This window comes from Microtus pennsylvanicus, chromosome 16 (genome assembly GCF_037038515.1).
Source record: "Microtus pennsylvanicus isolate mMicPen1 chromosome 16, mMicPen1.hap1, whole genome shotgun sequence".
In the NCBI taxonomy this organism is placed as follows: Eukaryota; Metazoa; Chordata; class Mammalia; order Rodentia; family Cricetidae; genus Microtus; species Microtus pennsylvanicus.
Genome location: NC_134594.1, coordinates 5,290,828 through 5,307,960, shown reverse-complemented (window position 1 = coordinate 5,307,960; position 17,133 = coordinate 5,290,828). Strand labels below are relative to the sequence as shown.

The 17,133-nt window shown below is 46.6% G+C and overlaps 1 protein-coding gene across 4 annotated transcripts in view; it reads left to right on the top strand.

The window, feature by feature from the left end:
* Fndc3b (fibronectin type III domain containing 3B) overlaps window positions 1-17,133 on the top strand; it is a 291,727-nt gene that overhangs the window by 213,104 nt on the left and 61,490 nt on the right. For all 4 annotated transcript variants that reach the window (XM_075950510.1, XM_075950514.1, XM_075950511.1 and 1 more), the window contains exons 8-11: window positions 1,272-1,423; window positions 5,448-5,507; window positions 11,106-11,244; window positions 13,940-13,993. In XM_075950510.1, coding sequence (XP_075806625.1) covers window positions 1,272-1,423; window positions 5,448-5,507; window positions 11,106-11,244; window positions 13,940-13,993 — 405 coding nt within the window. The remainder of the gene's footprint in view (window positions 1-1,271; window positions 1,424-5,447; window positions 5,508-11,105; window positions 11,245-13,939; window positions 13,994-17,133) is intronic.

Below are 17,133 nucleotides of genomic sequence, written 5' to 3'. Positions count from 1 at the left end.
TCAAAACGAAATAACAAAGAAACTGGATGTGCCTTATTCTCTCTGGTTTAGTTTTTACTCAGCCAACATTTGTTTAGCAGCCGCTGCTCATCAGTGACTATAACTTGGTTTGTGCCCTTAGGGGGCGCTAGAGTCCCCGGGTTGCGGATGTGGTTAGTAGTGGTTGCAGCCCACACTGGGTTCCTTAGAACTCAGGTGTGGTACTGAGTGGAGCGCGTGAGAGACTTCGAGGCTAGTTGGTGGCAGAGAGGCGAAGTTCTCCTGGGATCTCGAAGGATGCATGGGAATCTAGCTAATGCGCCGAGGTGTCGTGTCTGTACAGGACAGAGATTACACAGAAGGAATGTCTGCTGAAACTGAAAAGCTGTGCTCAGCATTTATCTCCTTACCGTTTGTGCTTTCAAATTATTTTGAGTATATAGATTTCCATAATTTATATCAATCAGATAGTGGCAAAAATAGGAGAAAACAATAGGCCTGCATGGTTGTGTGTTCCCGCCCGGAGCTGAAATCGTCAGCTCTGAGGCCTCTGTGAACACTGAGCTTTAGGTTGAACTGATCTCACTCCTTTATTCATCCTAATGAGTTGTCCAGAGCAGGGCCCACGGGGTAGTCCTTAGAAATTAAAGTTTAGAAGTCTGTTGTTAGATTTGTATTACAGAATTAATCCTTGTGCATTAGGTTAAGTTTCTCTAGAAACAGGCATGAAAACAGAGTTGTATAATAGTTGTTTGGGAAGATAACTTAGATAGAGGGGCCGCTGAGGCCAGGCAGGGAAGGCAGCCAAGGCTAGACTTGTTCTAAACTGAGCAGATTGGAGCTCTGGGCAACAGAGTGTCCAGAGATGCCTGAGGAAAGCCTGGAACTAGAGCAGACTAAGCAGTGGTGAGAAGAGACTGGGAATCCATAGGGCCAGTGTTACCTCCACAGGGTAGGTCAACTCCCAGTGAAGCGTGAAGGCTTCTAGAATATATTTGTTTACCTTGAAGTTGTCAGGCACAGGAGGCCTGAGTGTGTGGCAGACTTCGTGAGCCTGCACATTGAAGATGGTACTGCAGGAGCTGAGTGTCCTTTGGCCCTCAGGCCTTTGACAGGAGAGCAACAGATAAGACCTTCATTAAAATTAAAGTTGCCTTGGATCAACTTTTGTGTTGCTGTTATTGCTAACAAACCCATAACTCAAGGCAGCTGCGCTGGAGCGTGTAGAATGCATGTTGAATGTATGTAGAATGCATGTAGACGCTTTAACCCGCCCCTCCTTCTCTTTTCAGGTGTCAAACATCCAGGCAAGAGCAGTTGTGCTGTCCTGGGCACCCCCTGTCGGACTGTCCTGTGGACCCCACGGTGGCCTTTCCTTCCCTTACAGCTATGAGGTTGCCTTATCAGACAAAGGGCGAGATGGAAAGTACAAGATCATTTACAGGTAGTGTATGTTTCCACGCGGGTTTCATCGCTACTAAATTGCATCACTGAAAAGAAAAATTAGGAAATTTAGACTATACAAATGTCCTTTTAAGTCAGTAATTTTAAACATTAGTAATGACAGGGCTGAGGGGATAGCTCACTGGCAGAGAACTCGCCTACCGTGCTTGAGGCCTTGGGTTCAACTCTCAGTACTGGAAAGAGGGATGGTAATTATCATGTTAGGAATTAATTAATTTTGTAATTATTGATCATAAATTAATATTATAGGGCTATGTGGTGAAATAAATTTATAGAACTATTGCCAATATAGTATTAATAAAAATTTTCTACCAAGGTCTGTCAGGACAAAAAGTGACTAAATTTTTCAGTTCCTACATATATTAAGTGGCTATGAAGTGAATTATGTTAGAGCCAATTCTTTTTCTAGGCCTGTGTTAGTTAGGATTCTATTTCTGTAAAGAGACACCATGGCCACGGCAACTCTTATAAAGGAAAGCATTTGATTGAGGTGGTGTCTTACTCTTCAGAGGTTCAGTCCATTATCATCATGGCAGGGCGCATGGCAACATGCAGTCAGGCATGGTGCTGGCTACATCTAGATCAGAAGGCAACAGGAAGTGGACTGTGGCACTGGGTACTCTTGAGCATGTAAAACCTAAAGCCCGCCTCCATGGTGGTACTTTTACTCCAGCAAGACCACACCTGTTCCAACAAAGCCATACCTCCTAATAGTGCCACGTACGCCCTGTGAGCTTGTGGAGGCCAATTGCATTCAAACTACCACAGCCTGTTTTTTGAAAACTACAATATTTTCATTTCCATTTTTCCCTGCCTTTTACCCTCTATACTGCACTAAGGTTACTCTAAAACATGTTGTTATGAGGCTTTATTAAATGGCCCTGCGTTGAGTTCACCCCCTGTTTTAAGGAGCCGCACACGTGGGGCTGATCTGGTGACTGGAGCTGTTTTCTCAATGTCATGGAAAGGTTAGGGTCAAGTCCTTTCTCCTTCGTACAGCTCATGTTTGCAGAGCAAGAAATCAGAAAGTCAGGTTTGTCTGAACTCCTTGTTGAACCTGCCTGTGGGTGGCCCTGATGAGCTGTGCACAGCCGTGTAACTCACACGAATCCCACTTGTGTCTCCCACAGAAGCCCTGATGAGCTGTGCACAGCCGTGTAACTCACACGAATCCCACGTGTGTCTCCCACAGAAGCCCTGATGAGCTGTGCACAGCCGTGTAACTCACACGAATCCCACGTGTGTCTCCCACAGAAGCCCTGATGAGCTGTGCACAGCCGTGTAACTCACACGAATCCCACGTGTGTCTCCCACAGAAGCCCTGATGAGCTGTGCACAGCCGTGTAACTCACACGAATCCCACGTGTGTCTCCCACAGAAGCCCTGATGAGCTGTGCACAGCCGTGTAACTCACACGAATCCCACGTGTGTCTCCCACAGAAGCCCTGATGAGCTGTGCACAGCCGTGTAACTCACACGAATCCCACGTGTGTCTCCCACAGAAGTCCTGATGAGCTGTGCACAGCTGTGTAACTCACACGAATCCCACGTGTGTCTCCCACAGAAGTCCTGATGAGCTGTGCACAGCCATGTAACTCACACGAATCCCACGTGTGTCTCCCACAGAAGTCCTGTGAGCTGTGCACAGCCGTGTAACTCACACGAATCCCGCGTGTGTCTCCCACAGAAGTCCTGATGAGCTGTGCACAGCCGTGTAACTCACACGAATCCCACGTGTGTCTCCCACAGAAGCCCTGATGAGCTGTGCACAGCCGTGTAACTCACACGAATCCCACGTGTGTCTCCCACAGAAGTCCTGATGAGCTGTGCACAGCCGTGTAACTCACACGAATCCCGCGTGTGTCTCCCACAGAAGCCCTGATGAGCTGTGCACAGCCGTGTAACTCACACGAATCCCACGTGTGTCTCCCACAGAAGCCTTATTTTTCTTCAGTTCTCATCTCATCGATACCATGCAGCGTTGCCCACTTTCTCTTCTGCCTTCATGGTGTGCTGCCCAGATGAGCCGACTTGTGGACTGGAAAAGAGAGGAAAAGGACCATCCTCTGCTGACCATTTCTCTTGCCTCCAACTCTTCTCTTTGGTCCTTCCTTGATCCCTGCTGTGTCCCCTGACTTTCCCGCACCTGCTCTCACCCTGGCATCATCTGACCTGTTCCCTGTAGAGCCACACCAGAGACCATGGGTGGCATCACTGCTTTGCAAGAACACTCTAGAGATTGCTCTCTTTGCTTGGAATAAAACCTCAGTCGGGTGCTCAGTGGAAAAACATAGAGCCTCCACGTCCTCACTCAGAAATTAGAGACAGGGAAGGCTTTATTGCTTTATTGCCCAGGCTGGCGAAGAACTCATGTGATCCTCGCCCCTCAGTGTCTCCAGGAGCTGGAGCTATTGGCATAGAGTATGGGTGTACACCGTTGCCCCCAGTTGGCTGCATCCTGTTGATTAGAGATGAGCTCTGGTGCTAGCAGCTGGAGTCACGAGTACGCCCAGGAGCCTGGCAGGCGGTACAATGCAGCGTGGCTTGCAGGAGCCTGGCAGGCGGTACAATGCAGCGTGGCTTGCAGGAGCCTGGCAGGAGGTACAATGCAGCGTGGCTTGCAGGAGCCTGGCAGGAGGTACAATGCAGCGTGGCTTGCGGTTGGAAGCCTGTCTCTGCTCAAAGGGAGCACCTGCCCCTCGGCCTCAGTTGTCAGGATTTGTTGATTCTTTGGAGATTTTTACTCTCCAAGAGATGCTAAAGCTCTCAATGCCTGTGTTGTTTTCCTCATGTTGACCTAGTCCAGCAGATAACAAGACATTTTCAGTTGCAATGCAGGTCGAGCTGCAGCTGTAGGCTAGGTGTGGTCATAGCTTCTGGCTTGAAACTTAACAGGAGCAGCTTTATTTGAGAAGTTCAGACATCAGGTATAAGAACGGATGCAGGCAGCTGTGTTCCGTCACTGACCTTTCACCCTCGTATCTTCGCTAGCTGTGTCTTTTTCTCTGTGTGTGTTTGTTCTCATGTGTTTCATCCATCGCAACCCTTTACCACTAAGTATTTCATGTTTTCTGAGCACAGGATGTTTTTGTAGATAACCATGTTGTAATTATCAATTTTATTAATACATGTCACCCCAGAACTTTCTTCTAACCCATTATCCTGATCCAATTTCACCAGCTGACCCTATGAGTCTCTTATTTTGAAAACTATGTCTCAATTTGAAAACCATGATAGTGATTTATTCCTTCAGGACAGTGTCAGATAATATACTTAGCTGTCTAGTCTATTTTAATGGGCCATTTCATAATTTTAAAGAGTGAGAAATAAGGTATGGACACACGCGTACTTCAAAAAATATTAAATCAGTGTTTTGCTGTGTAGTTCCCTTGCCTGTCCTTAAATTTCCAATTATACTGTCTCAACATCCTGCTTTCTGTATTCCAGGTGTGTTCCCACAGCTGGCCTTTTGGCAACAATTAAACAGAAATGCCTTATTTTGAATGGGTTTTTCCTTTATCACTTAGGTTGAGCTCAGTTTCCTCTTTTGGTCATAGAAGTGGTTTTACTTATGTCAGAGAACTGTTTTGGGGGGACCTGGGATGAACTGCAAGTTCATTAGGGGAGGGGGCTGTGCTGAGGGCATCAGGGTTTCTGTCAGGCTAAGTCTGGGAACCACCTTTGCCAGACAGCTGGCGTGTTTTCTTGCAGATCTACCTGTTTGTGTACATATTTGCTTTTATGTCTTGGTTTAGAAAGTCATTAAGACATTTAAAACTTAATCGACTTTGTTATATTTTAGATCTGAGTGGTGTCACTCAAAAGACTCTGATTTTTAATTTAAAAAAAAAAAAACAGCTGACAACCACCAGATAAGGTTTGTGTCTGGGTTTTGGTGAATGCGATCTTAGCAGCACTTAAGTTACTGTTGACTAATAACCATGAAACCCAGTCCCCAAGCCTTGGAGACCAATGTTAAACTAACAAATACTTTGTTGTTGCAGTGGAGAAGAATTGGAATGTAACCTGAAAGATCTCAGGCCTGCCACTGATTACCACGTGAGGTGAGTTAGGAGCCAGCCCTGGCAGAAGCTGCAGAGCCCAGATGGCACCATACGTCCCGTGCCCTTCAGAAAGCTGGTGTTGAGAGGGCGGGGCCAGAACCGTGGTCATTTGTTCACTCTCTGTACACAGCAGAGCAGCTTTGAGGACCCAGCGCTTTTCTGTTTTGTTTGTTGTTTGGAGGAAGGGCCTCTGTAGCCAGGGATGACTTGAACTTCTGCTCTTCCAACCTCTGCTTCCCACGTTCTGGGATTGCAGGTCTGGGCCACGACACCCAGTTCACACAGTGCCCTCTTTCCAGTTCTTACTATTACCATTTCCATTGAGACCTACAGAAATCTTGGCACATAAATATTTTGTTCCTAAATTATGTGCTGAAGTTACGTGTAGACTTTCTTGTTGCTGTGTCTTTAATGATGGAATTTCCTGGAGTTAATGTGCGGACCCCATCACTGCCTGCTCTTCTGAAGGTCCTGAGTTCAATTCCCATCAACCATATGGTGACTCACAACCATCTGTAATAAGGTCTGGTGTCTCTTGAGGAAGAGACCTGGTCCGTCGTCCTCATCAACTTAGACCATGAAACCCAACACAGACAAGTCCGACAGAACCGCCATACACGGGCTGCCCATGCCTGCTTCAGCATCGCAGGGCATGGATTTCATTCAGTTTCAGTGTGCAGAATAATGGGCCTCGTTGTGATATTTTCATTTATCCTTGCACTTTGTTCATTCAGTTCCCATCTCTTCTCACTGGCTCTCGTCCTCTGCCTCAGGTTTCCTGTGATTTTCCTGCTTGGATTTATCCTTCCCACAGATTGTCTGCTGTCTCTGCATAGCTCTTTTCCTGGCTTTCAGCTCTCTCACCCTTTATGAGGACTGAGGGGCTACAGGAAGCTTGGTTTTCTAAGTAGGGAGTTCCTCTCTGGAATCCCAGCCAAACTGCCACCAATCAGTGGGGTTTCCTGGGACCAGGACATCCTCTAGGCCAAACTGTCAATCATGTGCTGCTTTTATTAGCATTGCCATCTGAACCATGTACTGTGTGGAAAATTATATCCAAACTCATTTCATGTTTAAAAGAAGTTTTCTTTCTCATTTTTATAAACATACATGTGGTATTTCTGCAAATCTGTTCCACCATGACGTTTCTATTACTATTATAATTGAAGCAGAATACCTTTATGAAATGATGCATTGATTTATAAAACTTAGGTCATTTTTAGAGTTTTATAAAGATAACAATTTTAATTAACTGATGTAATATTTTAAAAGAATCAATTTATAATTATCAAGGTATAATTAGTGCTTCCATTAGACATATACTATTACGTGTTTAAATCTGGTTTTGTTTTGGCCTGTGGAAAGATGTTTCAGTCAGTAAAAGAGATCCTGAAACACACATTAAACAGCCAGCCACCACAGCACGTGGTGCTAAGAAGTCTGGTCCCTGGGACTTCCTGCTAGCCTACCCCGCTAACGGGTGAACCCCAGCCTAGGAGAGACTGAGAGGTAAGGTAGACAGCATTCCAGAGGAAAGGTGCCCGAGCTTGAGCTGCTGTCTACGGAAATACTCACACACATGTGCACCTGCACACACATGCACCTCTACACACGTATTTTAAAGGAACGAAGAAAATCATGTAAAAAATACCATTGTAAGTACTCATGCTTGACTACACCACACATTTCTATAAATAAGCATTTAACGATCTGCAAACGTGTGCTCCAGGCATTGCTCAGAGGAGTGTCTCCTCCTTTAGTTGTCAGGGTTATAGTTAATACGGTGTTAAGATGGTTTCCACTGTGCCAACCTGGGACCCAGACCTTAGAGACTGTCTCTGTGCCGACTGCAGGGCATGAGCCGCTGTCATCGCTGTCCTTGCCCCCTTTCTTTTGCCTGTGCTTCAATCTATAAAAAAAATAAATTCCAGCTTTGTTTCAAAAACAGGAACTACTATTTCTGTTAGTGTAGCCCCGCCGGGAATTTGAATGCCGGGATAGACAGCAAGCCCATGACAAACTTGGCGGCACTTTTCAGTCACCAGTGTAGCAGTGTGCCCAGAAGTGACATAAGGGGATGACATTTCCCAGAAGAAAATGATGTGCTGAACCATTTCTAAAAGCCTGGTTGGCCAGCCCAGAGTGAAGTTATGAAATAGGTTCTGCTTCCGGGAGACTCTGGCTCTTAGGATGTCCCAGACATGTGAAAAGGAGCTACGAGCCTGTTGGTGAAATTCTTGGAGCACCTGCTTCCTAAGTGTTTGCCTGGCATTGACATGGAACCCTGTGGAACCCCAACACAGATCAGTTATGCAGGAAAATGTTCTGGTTTGGGAGGTGAAGTGCAAAAGAAAATCCAACTGATTTATTTAACCCGAGAAAATTCTCCTGTGCTATAGATCTTCCCGTTACAGGACATTAGGGAAAACATATCAGATTATTAATCTGTTTATTTATTTATTTGAGGGAAGCTTGCGCATGGAGATCAGAGGGCAGCTTGCAGAAATGGGTTCTCGCTATGACATGAGTTCCAGGGGTCAAACTCAGGTCATCAGGCTTGGCGGCAGGTCCTTTAACCACTGAGCCATCTTGCTGGCCCCTGGGATATTTAGTATATATGTCATTTTCAAAGATTTCACTTTTTATAGACATCATGGGTGAGAATGTAGCAAGCCTCTGTTACAGTTATAATTAGTTACTATTTATTTGCTGAACAGTTTTGATTAATAAATAATCCTGATGTGATTAAATAATGTATCAATTTTTACTATCTGCAGCACATCAATGGTATGCTTTAAAATTAACCTCATTTTTCCTTAGCTTGTATGTGTGAAATCATTGAACTTCTCATTTAAACAGCTGTCCCTTTTTGGAGAGGGGTTTGCTGGAGATTAAGCCCAGGGCCCCATACATGCTGAGCGCACGCTCTCCCACCAGGGTCCACCCACCGAATTTAGCAGCCGCCACAGTTAAAGATGAGCAGCGTGGCTTCATGTGGTGCATATAACCACCTCAGACTTTTACTTCATGTGGTGCATATAACCACCTCAGACTTTTACTTCATGTGGTGCATATAACCACCTCAGACTTTTACTTCATGTGGTGCATATAACCACCTCAGACTTTTACTTCATGTGGTGCATATAACCACCTCAGACTTTTACTTCATGTGGTGCATATAACCACCTCAGACTTTTACTTCATGTGGTGCATATAACCACCTCAGACTTTTACTTCATGTGGTGCATATAACCACCTCGGACTTTTACTTCTGCCCTCGGGTTCTTTTTCTGCCAGACTCTGTTTTACCAAATATCCTGAAGTCAATATTAGAAATTATGTATTTCATTTTAAAATAATGTTACCCTCTTCACATGCCACTTAAAACACAATAGTAATTCTTAGTATCTTCAAAGCTCAAAGATTGCTCACTTTTCCTCAGGTGTCCTAAAAATGAAGGGTTTACTTTCTTTAAAGTCTGTTGTTAGGAAAATTCAGATGTAGCCTGAATATGTTATTTGGTTAGTGGATCTCAAATTTCTTTAACTCCATAGAGTTTCCTTTAGGTCCTCATGACTGTATTGGGGTCATTTTGTGACCTGTGGAGTGTGCCGTACTTGCTTTAGATGACTGAGGCTTCCCTGTCATCTGAGTTTCCGGGAAGGTGACAGTGACATATACTTAGATCTACATGTAGATTTATATATGGTGGCCTGTCCTCTTCACTTATCTTCTGTTTGTGCATCTTACTATACAGCACAGGCTCTAGTCTTACTATACAGCACAGGCTCTAGTCTTACTATACAGCACAGGCTCTAGTCTTACTATACAGCACAGGCTCTAGTCTTACTATACAGCATAGGCTAGCCTAGAACTCATTTTATAATTTGTTGGTTTCTATTGATGTGATAAAACATCATGACCAAAAACTACTTCGAAAGCAATAAGTTTATTTCAGCTTTCCACTGTTTTTGGAGAGTGAGTGTCGTTCCAGGTATCCTGAAATTTGGCCTTGAACTCAAAAATCTATCTGTCCCCGCCCCTGGAGTGCTGGGGTTAAAGGCATGCACCTCCAGACCTGGCTCGAGGTTGAAACTCTTAGGCCACACTGAGGGAAGTCAAGGCAGAAACTCGAGACAGTAACCTGGAGGCGGGAAGAACTGAAGCAGAGGCCATGGAGAAAGCACCCCTATAGTTTGCACTCCTGGCTTGCTCAGCCTGTTTTCCTATGCGATCTAGGGACCACCTACCCAGGAATGGCACTGCCCACCATGAACTTTGATTATTAAGCAATGGGACCCTACGTTAATCATCAGGCAAGCTAATGTCCCACAGGCTTGTCTGCAAGTCAGTCTGATGATGGGATTTTCTCCATGAGGTTCCCTTTCCTCAAATGACTCTAGCTTGTGTTACACTGACAGAAGACTGACTAGGTTAGTAGCTCAAGGCACCTCTGAACTCATGGTCATCCCACTTCGACCTCCTTCCTGCAAGAATCAGGCCTGCACATAGTGCTCAGGTGCTGTGACCATGGACTGGGGATACACAGCATCTGACTGTCTCCTATGTGGTGATCTTCATCTAAATCCTAAAATTCATAGGTACTGATATTTAAAGACACCAGCTCCCCCCATACACATATCCTGGTCTAGGCACAACCTTACCACTAGCGTAGGAACATTGTGACATAAAGTTTAAGCTTGAACCCCACCATGTCTGCAACAATGCATTAAAGTCCATCCTGACATGTGGACGTGATCTTGGTGGGTCACTGCAGTTTGGTTTTGTGTTAAACTGTTCGCCTTCACTGTGTGCACAGAGAAACCTTTTCTCAGTTGGGCAGGGAGCAGCCTCATAATTGGTATCATTTCTTTGCCTCAAATGCTATGATGTCCTCCCAGAAGGCAAACAACACAAATACAAGGTGGATTCTTACATTGCCTTTTAGGATCGGGTCTACATTTGTGCTTAGCGTTTTTGCTAAAACCAGGCACATGCGTTGAATGCTGAGCCAAGTGCTTCAGAGTGCCGAGAGAAAATCATTAGCCTCGGTGCTGTGCGTGGGCATTAAATATGCACGTGGATGGACTGTTCTGGAATGCTGTCTCTGTTGAATTGCAGAGAGGTGCATTTGGCAGTGGCCCGCAGGGAAACGCATCCGTATTTGATGTCCACGGTGCTCTGAGTAGTGCTGAGGTGTCTACCCTGTTGTTCCGTGCATTCTCTGCAGCCTGTGGACTCTGATCGCTGCCTCGCATGCCTTCCCGACAGCTCCTAGCTGGTGCACTCCTCACCTTTTCTAGACAGCCAGGCCACGCCTGTTGGCATTTAGAGTGTAAATATGGAAGCCACCTTGGGAGTGAGGCTCCACTCGGATACGCACAATGTCTTTTCCGGTCAGCAGAGTTACCTCCATTGCAGTGGGGCTGGGTGGGAACTGGCTGAATGAGATGGTTGTCACTGTCCTTACTGACCAGAGCGAGGCAAGGACACGAGCGCAGTGTGCTCCTGTGTCAGGACTCTGCTCCGCTGTGGAGAGCCCAGGAAGCAGAGCTCTCGTTTACTGACACTCATTCTGCCTGTCTGTTTCCTTTGCAGGGTGTATGCCATGTACAATTCTGTCAAGGGGTCCTGCTCTGAGCCAGTCAGCTTCACCACCCACAGCTGTGCACCAGAGTGCCCCTTCCCTCCCAAGCTGGCGAACAGGAGCAGGAGTTCGCTCACCTTGCAGTGGAAGGTGAGTAGAGGGCCAAGAACGCGCTCCGGCTCATGGGAGGCAGTCAGCGGCTGTTCCAGACAGCCCGCTTGCACGGGGACTCGGGTTCCTGTGTAATCGCCACGTGAACCCAGTTAGGTGTATCAGAAGTTGATGTTTGCATGGCAGGCAGAGGCAAAGGAGGTGGAGGAAGGACCTGCAAGATCCAATATGAGCACCTTCTCAGGAACTTGGTAGATCTCCCAGTGCATCCTGGGTGGTATAAATACCTCCGTTTCATCACTCTCCTACTTGAGTTCATTTCTACGGTCATTTGGAAACTTCAGCATGCAATGTGAAGGTTTACAGATAAAGTAGGTTTGAGTTCTTAGAGCTTCTTCCTAAGATGAAATACTTAATAGTTAAAGCTTCCCAGAATATATTGTGTTCTATACTCCATTAAGACTTGATTAATTTTCACTAATTAGTCATTAGCTCAATCAGGATTCCTATTTTTAACAGCCTGAACCATGTAGTAGTTCTCATAAGATACAGTGTACTGTCTAAAAATAACCATTGCCTAGCAAGCGGTCTTAGGTGTGTCGTGTCTTTAAAGTTAACCTGTTAATCACAGTTTCATGTTTCCAAGCAAACAGATCATTGCATCCTTTCCGGTCATTATTTCTCTGTCTTGATATCTTAAAATGTTGTTAGAAACTGTCAGGCGGATGGAGGTGATGGAGGGCTATGGTCCAGAGAGTGGGGGTGAGAGGTTCCGGGAGAGAGAAGCAAGTGACAGCGTACATGTCGCCAGGCTTCTGTGTCCTGGTGTGTGTGGCCATGCGCTCATAGTCAGTGGCTGACATTGACTGTGTTGTTGGGACAAAGGCAAAATTGCAACTGGCTTAGACTCTGAACTTTTTTATTTTCCTTCCTGGCTTCCAGGGATAATCCAGGTCAGTGATTTCCCACCTTTTCAGAGTTTTAGCACCCGACAGCTCATCATGGTTGGTTAATTCCTTGGCAATTACACATCCATTTAAAAATGAGTTTACGTGAGTCAATAAAAATCTATCTTTTCCTAAGGAAAGATTTAGAATCTATTTCTTTTGAAAAAAAATATAAGCAATCTGAAGATCACCAGAGGGACCCTGGGGTCTTACAGGTTTAAAGCTGGGAATCACTGATGCATCTCTGCTCTGCTCGGGTGGTATTCGGGTCTCAGGTGGACCAGCAGCTCCCAGAGAGGTCACTTGGAGGCCAAAAATACCCTGTTCCATTCAGTTATTGGCAAACATAAGGCGGCCCTGGATTCAGCTCAGCGTCTATGTGTTTAAGTGGCTGCCACCTGTTCTTTACTCCAGAAAGAAACTAAGAAAGCCAAAGAATTGGGTTCTCTTAAAAGTTTTGCCAGTTACTTAAAAGTTCACCTACATCCCTACCCTACCCTGCAGCCCAGACTCACCAGAGCTCAAAGCACCAGTTCCCAGCTGACACCACTTACCTGCAAGCTGGTTCAGCAGGAAGGAGGGAGGGAGGGGAAGATGGGCCCTTAGCCATTCCAGAGCCCTGATGATAAAGTAGCAGCTGTCGTGTGCTGAGTGCTTCTTATAAACCTGGGTGTGCTCCTGGGTGATGTATGTGTAGGTCTCCCAGTTACCCATCGTGGATCTTCAGTCTTGAAATGAAATTTCCGTGTTGATATTAAACAGATCACACCAGAGTACTGGCAAGCAGACAGCTGGGCTGGGGTTCTGTCTGCAAGGGTGTGGTGGAGTTCATTGGGCCCACATCTCTCTCTCTCTCTCTCTTGAGAAAGAACCAAGCCCAAGCACATTTTTGAGACAAGATAGGCTCCTACTGTTTGCCTTTTATTTTGTCTGTTTTTTGAGGACTTTTTACCCTGAGTGCTGCGATAGCTCAGTGGTGTCACCCCTTCCAATAGCTCAGGCTCTGTAAAGTACTCTTTCCCAGAAAGTTCTCATTGCCTTGTTGAACCTTGTCTTCTCAGTGACACTGGTATCAGCTTTCTTTTATGAGCACAGGAAATGACGGTGCCCGTTTTTGCTAACATGTGAAGGGCTAGTACTCTCTGATAGTCTATCCAGAGGATGTAATCTCTCCTTTTGTGCGCGTGTGCTTGTGTGTGCGTGTGTGTGTGTGCGTGTGTGTGTGCGTGTGTCTGTGTGTGTGTGCGTGTCTGTGTGTGTGTGCATGTGTGTATGGCACACGTGTGTGCAGGGGGGAGGAGGTACAGTGGGGATGGAGGTATTTAATTCTACGGCTGGTTCTCTAACCCTAAGTACCTAAAGGAAAAGTAGAACAAAACAAAAATCCAAAGCTCTGAGGGGAAGTCACAGAATGGCAGGCATGAGCGCTCCTGCCCCAGCTCCAAGCAGTGTCCTGAAGCACAGCAGTCTTTTGTCTCTTGCTGCACTGAACCTAAAGTGACTCCTCAGAGTTTTGTCTTAGGGATGCAGGGTGCACGGTAGGGCAGGAGCATGGTAGGGGTGGGACTGGTTGCTTTACTGTCCCGGGAGGCCTGCTGGGGTTGAGCCCTCCTAAAGCTGAGCTGTACAAGTTAATAGGTAATGCTGTCTACCAAGGCCCCGCGGCAGCTGCTGGTTCCTTCTCTGAGGGGATAGCATGGAGCCATGACAGCCACTGTCTTTGACCATGTTGCTCGCTTGTCTCTGAGCAGCTTTCTCCAATCTCATTTCATTATTTTCTTTTTTAGGCTCCAATTGACAATGGTTCAAAAATCACCAGCTACCTTTTAGAATGGGATGAGGTAAGCATCTTTCTACGTCCATCCATCCAAAATGCCATTTCAAAGACACTGGTCTTTCCTGAGGCGTGTCAGACAAAGGAAATGCCACATCAATACAGCATTTTGCTCAGGAGCTGCCGGCATGGAAAAGCAGTTAGATTGCAGCAGCACAGCGGAGCGTGCATTAAAATAAATCTACCTGCTCTATGCATGCAGTGCCCCTGAAAGCCGAGGTCTTATCCATTCTGAATTCGCAGCGCCTCCCCAGGCATTAATGCTTGTGTTCTCTCCACTGCATGGGTGGTTTTGATAAGACAAAGCCTGCTGTTTGGGAAGCATGCTTTAGTTTCTTTCTTGTGTGACATGGTGGTCTTCCTTGTATCTGCCTGGGAGTGGAACAGCGCCTGCAGTCTCATCCATGTCGTGCGTGAGTCCCTGTAGATTAGACCATCGTGGACAGGGACGGTGCCCATGATAGAGGGAGCCTGTCCTCAAAGCCACTCTGCCGTGAGCCAGTGCCCACGGCCTCTCTGTCCTCACACGTCACACCCAGACACCCAGAACCTCCTGCAGGAGATTGTGTGCATGGCTAGTTCTTGACCCTGACAGTTGTCCTGGGCCGTCTGTTCTGTAGATCTATCTCAGCTGTGTTCATTCCATCGGTGCTTCAGTCTCCTTTGCTGTGGTTTGGGAAAGGGCCTAAGGACTTAAAAAATAGAAAATGTAAAAAAAAAAAGGGCGGGGGGAGTAGTTGAAGTTAACTAGTCTTTGTGACTTGAATTTGAAGAGATTGAAAATGAACGTATGCATGAACAAAAACATGACTTGTCAGGTGAGGACAACTTAAAAAGGGAACATTTTAGATGCATAAAATAGTTAGCGATGACTTTTTGAAGTGACACACGGGATCTTCACTGCTTTCTGTAGGCTGTCTCTGCATTTGGGCTGCATCGTAACAGCTTTGAGTGACCAAGGATAATTGCCATGGTGGCCGTAGAACCTTACAAGTCCCTCATAGGTAGAGATAGGTGAAACCTCTGCCTTTCCAAAGATCTCCATTGTAAAGTGGTTTGAGCAGCCAATGGAACCCTGCGATAGCCCCGGGCTGTGTATATAACCCTGTATGTGCACCAGCAGAGACCCGGATGCTGTTCCTCAGGACCATCCACCCTGCTTCTAGAGACAGGGCATCTCATGTGTTCGGTTCAACAATTAGGCTAAACTGGCTGGCCCTAAAGCCCCAGGGGTCCTCCTGTCTCTGCCTCCCCAGTGATGAGATCACAAGCTTGTGGCACTGGGATTTTACGTGGGTTCTGGGGATCAAACTCAGGTCTTCACGATGCTGTCAGCACTGTACCAGCTAAACCACCTCCTTATCCCCTGTGTGTGGCTCTTTGTCCCATGCTTTTTGCTGTTTGTCTTCTTAGGACTGTGACGATCTAAGGTCGGAAAATTGAGTGGAAAATCTCCTAGGTGGACCCCCAAAGGAGCCAGCGGTGGAAGGGCAGCTCCCTCCTTCCTGTAGGGTTGGTGCGCTCCCCACCGTGGACTGGTGGTCATGAGTTTACAGTGCTTAGCTGGGGTTCTTGCCCCTTCCCCTCCTTCATCCTCTGCCCTCTCCATGTTTCTTTATCTCTCCTCTCCAACCTTTCCACTCCTGAAGTGGCAGCAAGGACAGTCATCAGCTCGCAAGCTTCCGTGCTGTCAGTGTGGGTGGTTTGTGCTCCCCTTTTCTGATCAGAGTATTCGGGTATTGTTCTCAGTGTTATTCATGTACTCATTTACTACTTATTCATTCTTGGCGCATGCCCCTTCCTGCCTCCACATGGCAGACTGTGAGGGAAGAATGATGAGGAAGGTGGCCCCTCCTCCCTGGTAGCTGAGCAGGCTCCCAGGTGCTTCTCCTGTGTACTTCTGAGCATATGTAAATGATATGCAAATAAGGCCAACCTAGCCAAAGGCTCCACATTTTTTCAGCTAGTTGCCTCTTTGTTTTATACCCCACGTTTCTCCTACAGTCCACCTAAAAAGGTTGAAAAATGGTTTCTAGGAGTTCATGGCAGTGGGACTACATACAATAGTAACTAGTTCATCCTGCCCAGTTTATCATTTTAGAAGTGAAATTTCTACCAAAATAATCTAGTACTGTTGTTTCTAAATGGGACAAGAGGATCGGCGGCCATCCTCGGAGTGGCTCACTGCCCAGGCCCTGGTTCCAAAGCTGATGTTCAGAGAAAGAAAATGGCGTCTCACCTGCAGGAAATGAAAACTTATGAAGCCCTGACTGCCCCTCTGAAACCTTCTGGAAGTTTCTAGAGCCAGTGCACCTGGTGCAGGGTTGTTTCTAGTCTCTGCCTTAGTACTGCATGGTGGTGTCAGAGACTGGGAGATGGCCATTGTGCTGCAGCCGGCCCTGCCTGCTCAGCCCTCCCAGGAAACATACCTCCCATCGCCTCTCCAGTGTCTGCCTCAGCCGCACACCCAGAGGCTTGGCTGTCCAGGGACTGGAAGTAAACCTGTGTAGAGAAAAATTGTGGGGGATGGAGAGGAACAGATCACTGCCCAAGAATAAGATGGGTGAAAAATGTTGTTTAAAAAAAAAAAAAAGGTCATGGGAGTAAGGTTGTTCTCTGCAGAGCCTGACAGTCTGAATCAATCCCTGGACCTGACATGGTGGAGGGAGATAATACCTTCACGTGTCCTCTGACCTCCGTGTGCATGCCTTGCACACATGCACACACATGGAGACACACACTGAGGCAGTAAATAAATGTAAAAATGCTTTTTAAAGATGGATGAGTCCCAAGGTTGTGCTGAGGAAGCTCACTGGGCCAAGGGTGCTAACCTGGAAGGAAGGTGCTCCCCTCCGCATATGTACCATATATCCTGGTGTCCTCTGGAGCCCCAGGCTTTAGCACTCAGCACAGCATGGTGGCCCCTGGAACCTAGATGGTCTAGGCAACTCCATCTAGAATCTCCAATAAGGCGATGAGGAAACATTTGGAAGTATTGATACCTGAAGTTCAGCTCTCAGGCCTCTCCATGAGGTCTTCTGGAATAAAGCCGGGCCTTGGGCACTGCACTGCAGGGGATGGGAAAACTCAGTGGGGACCCGAAGGGGACAGAGCAGCACCAGACAACTCTTATTCAAGCCTGTGGCC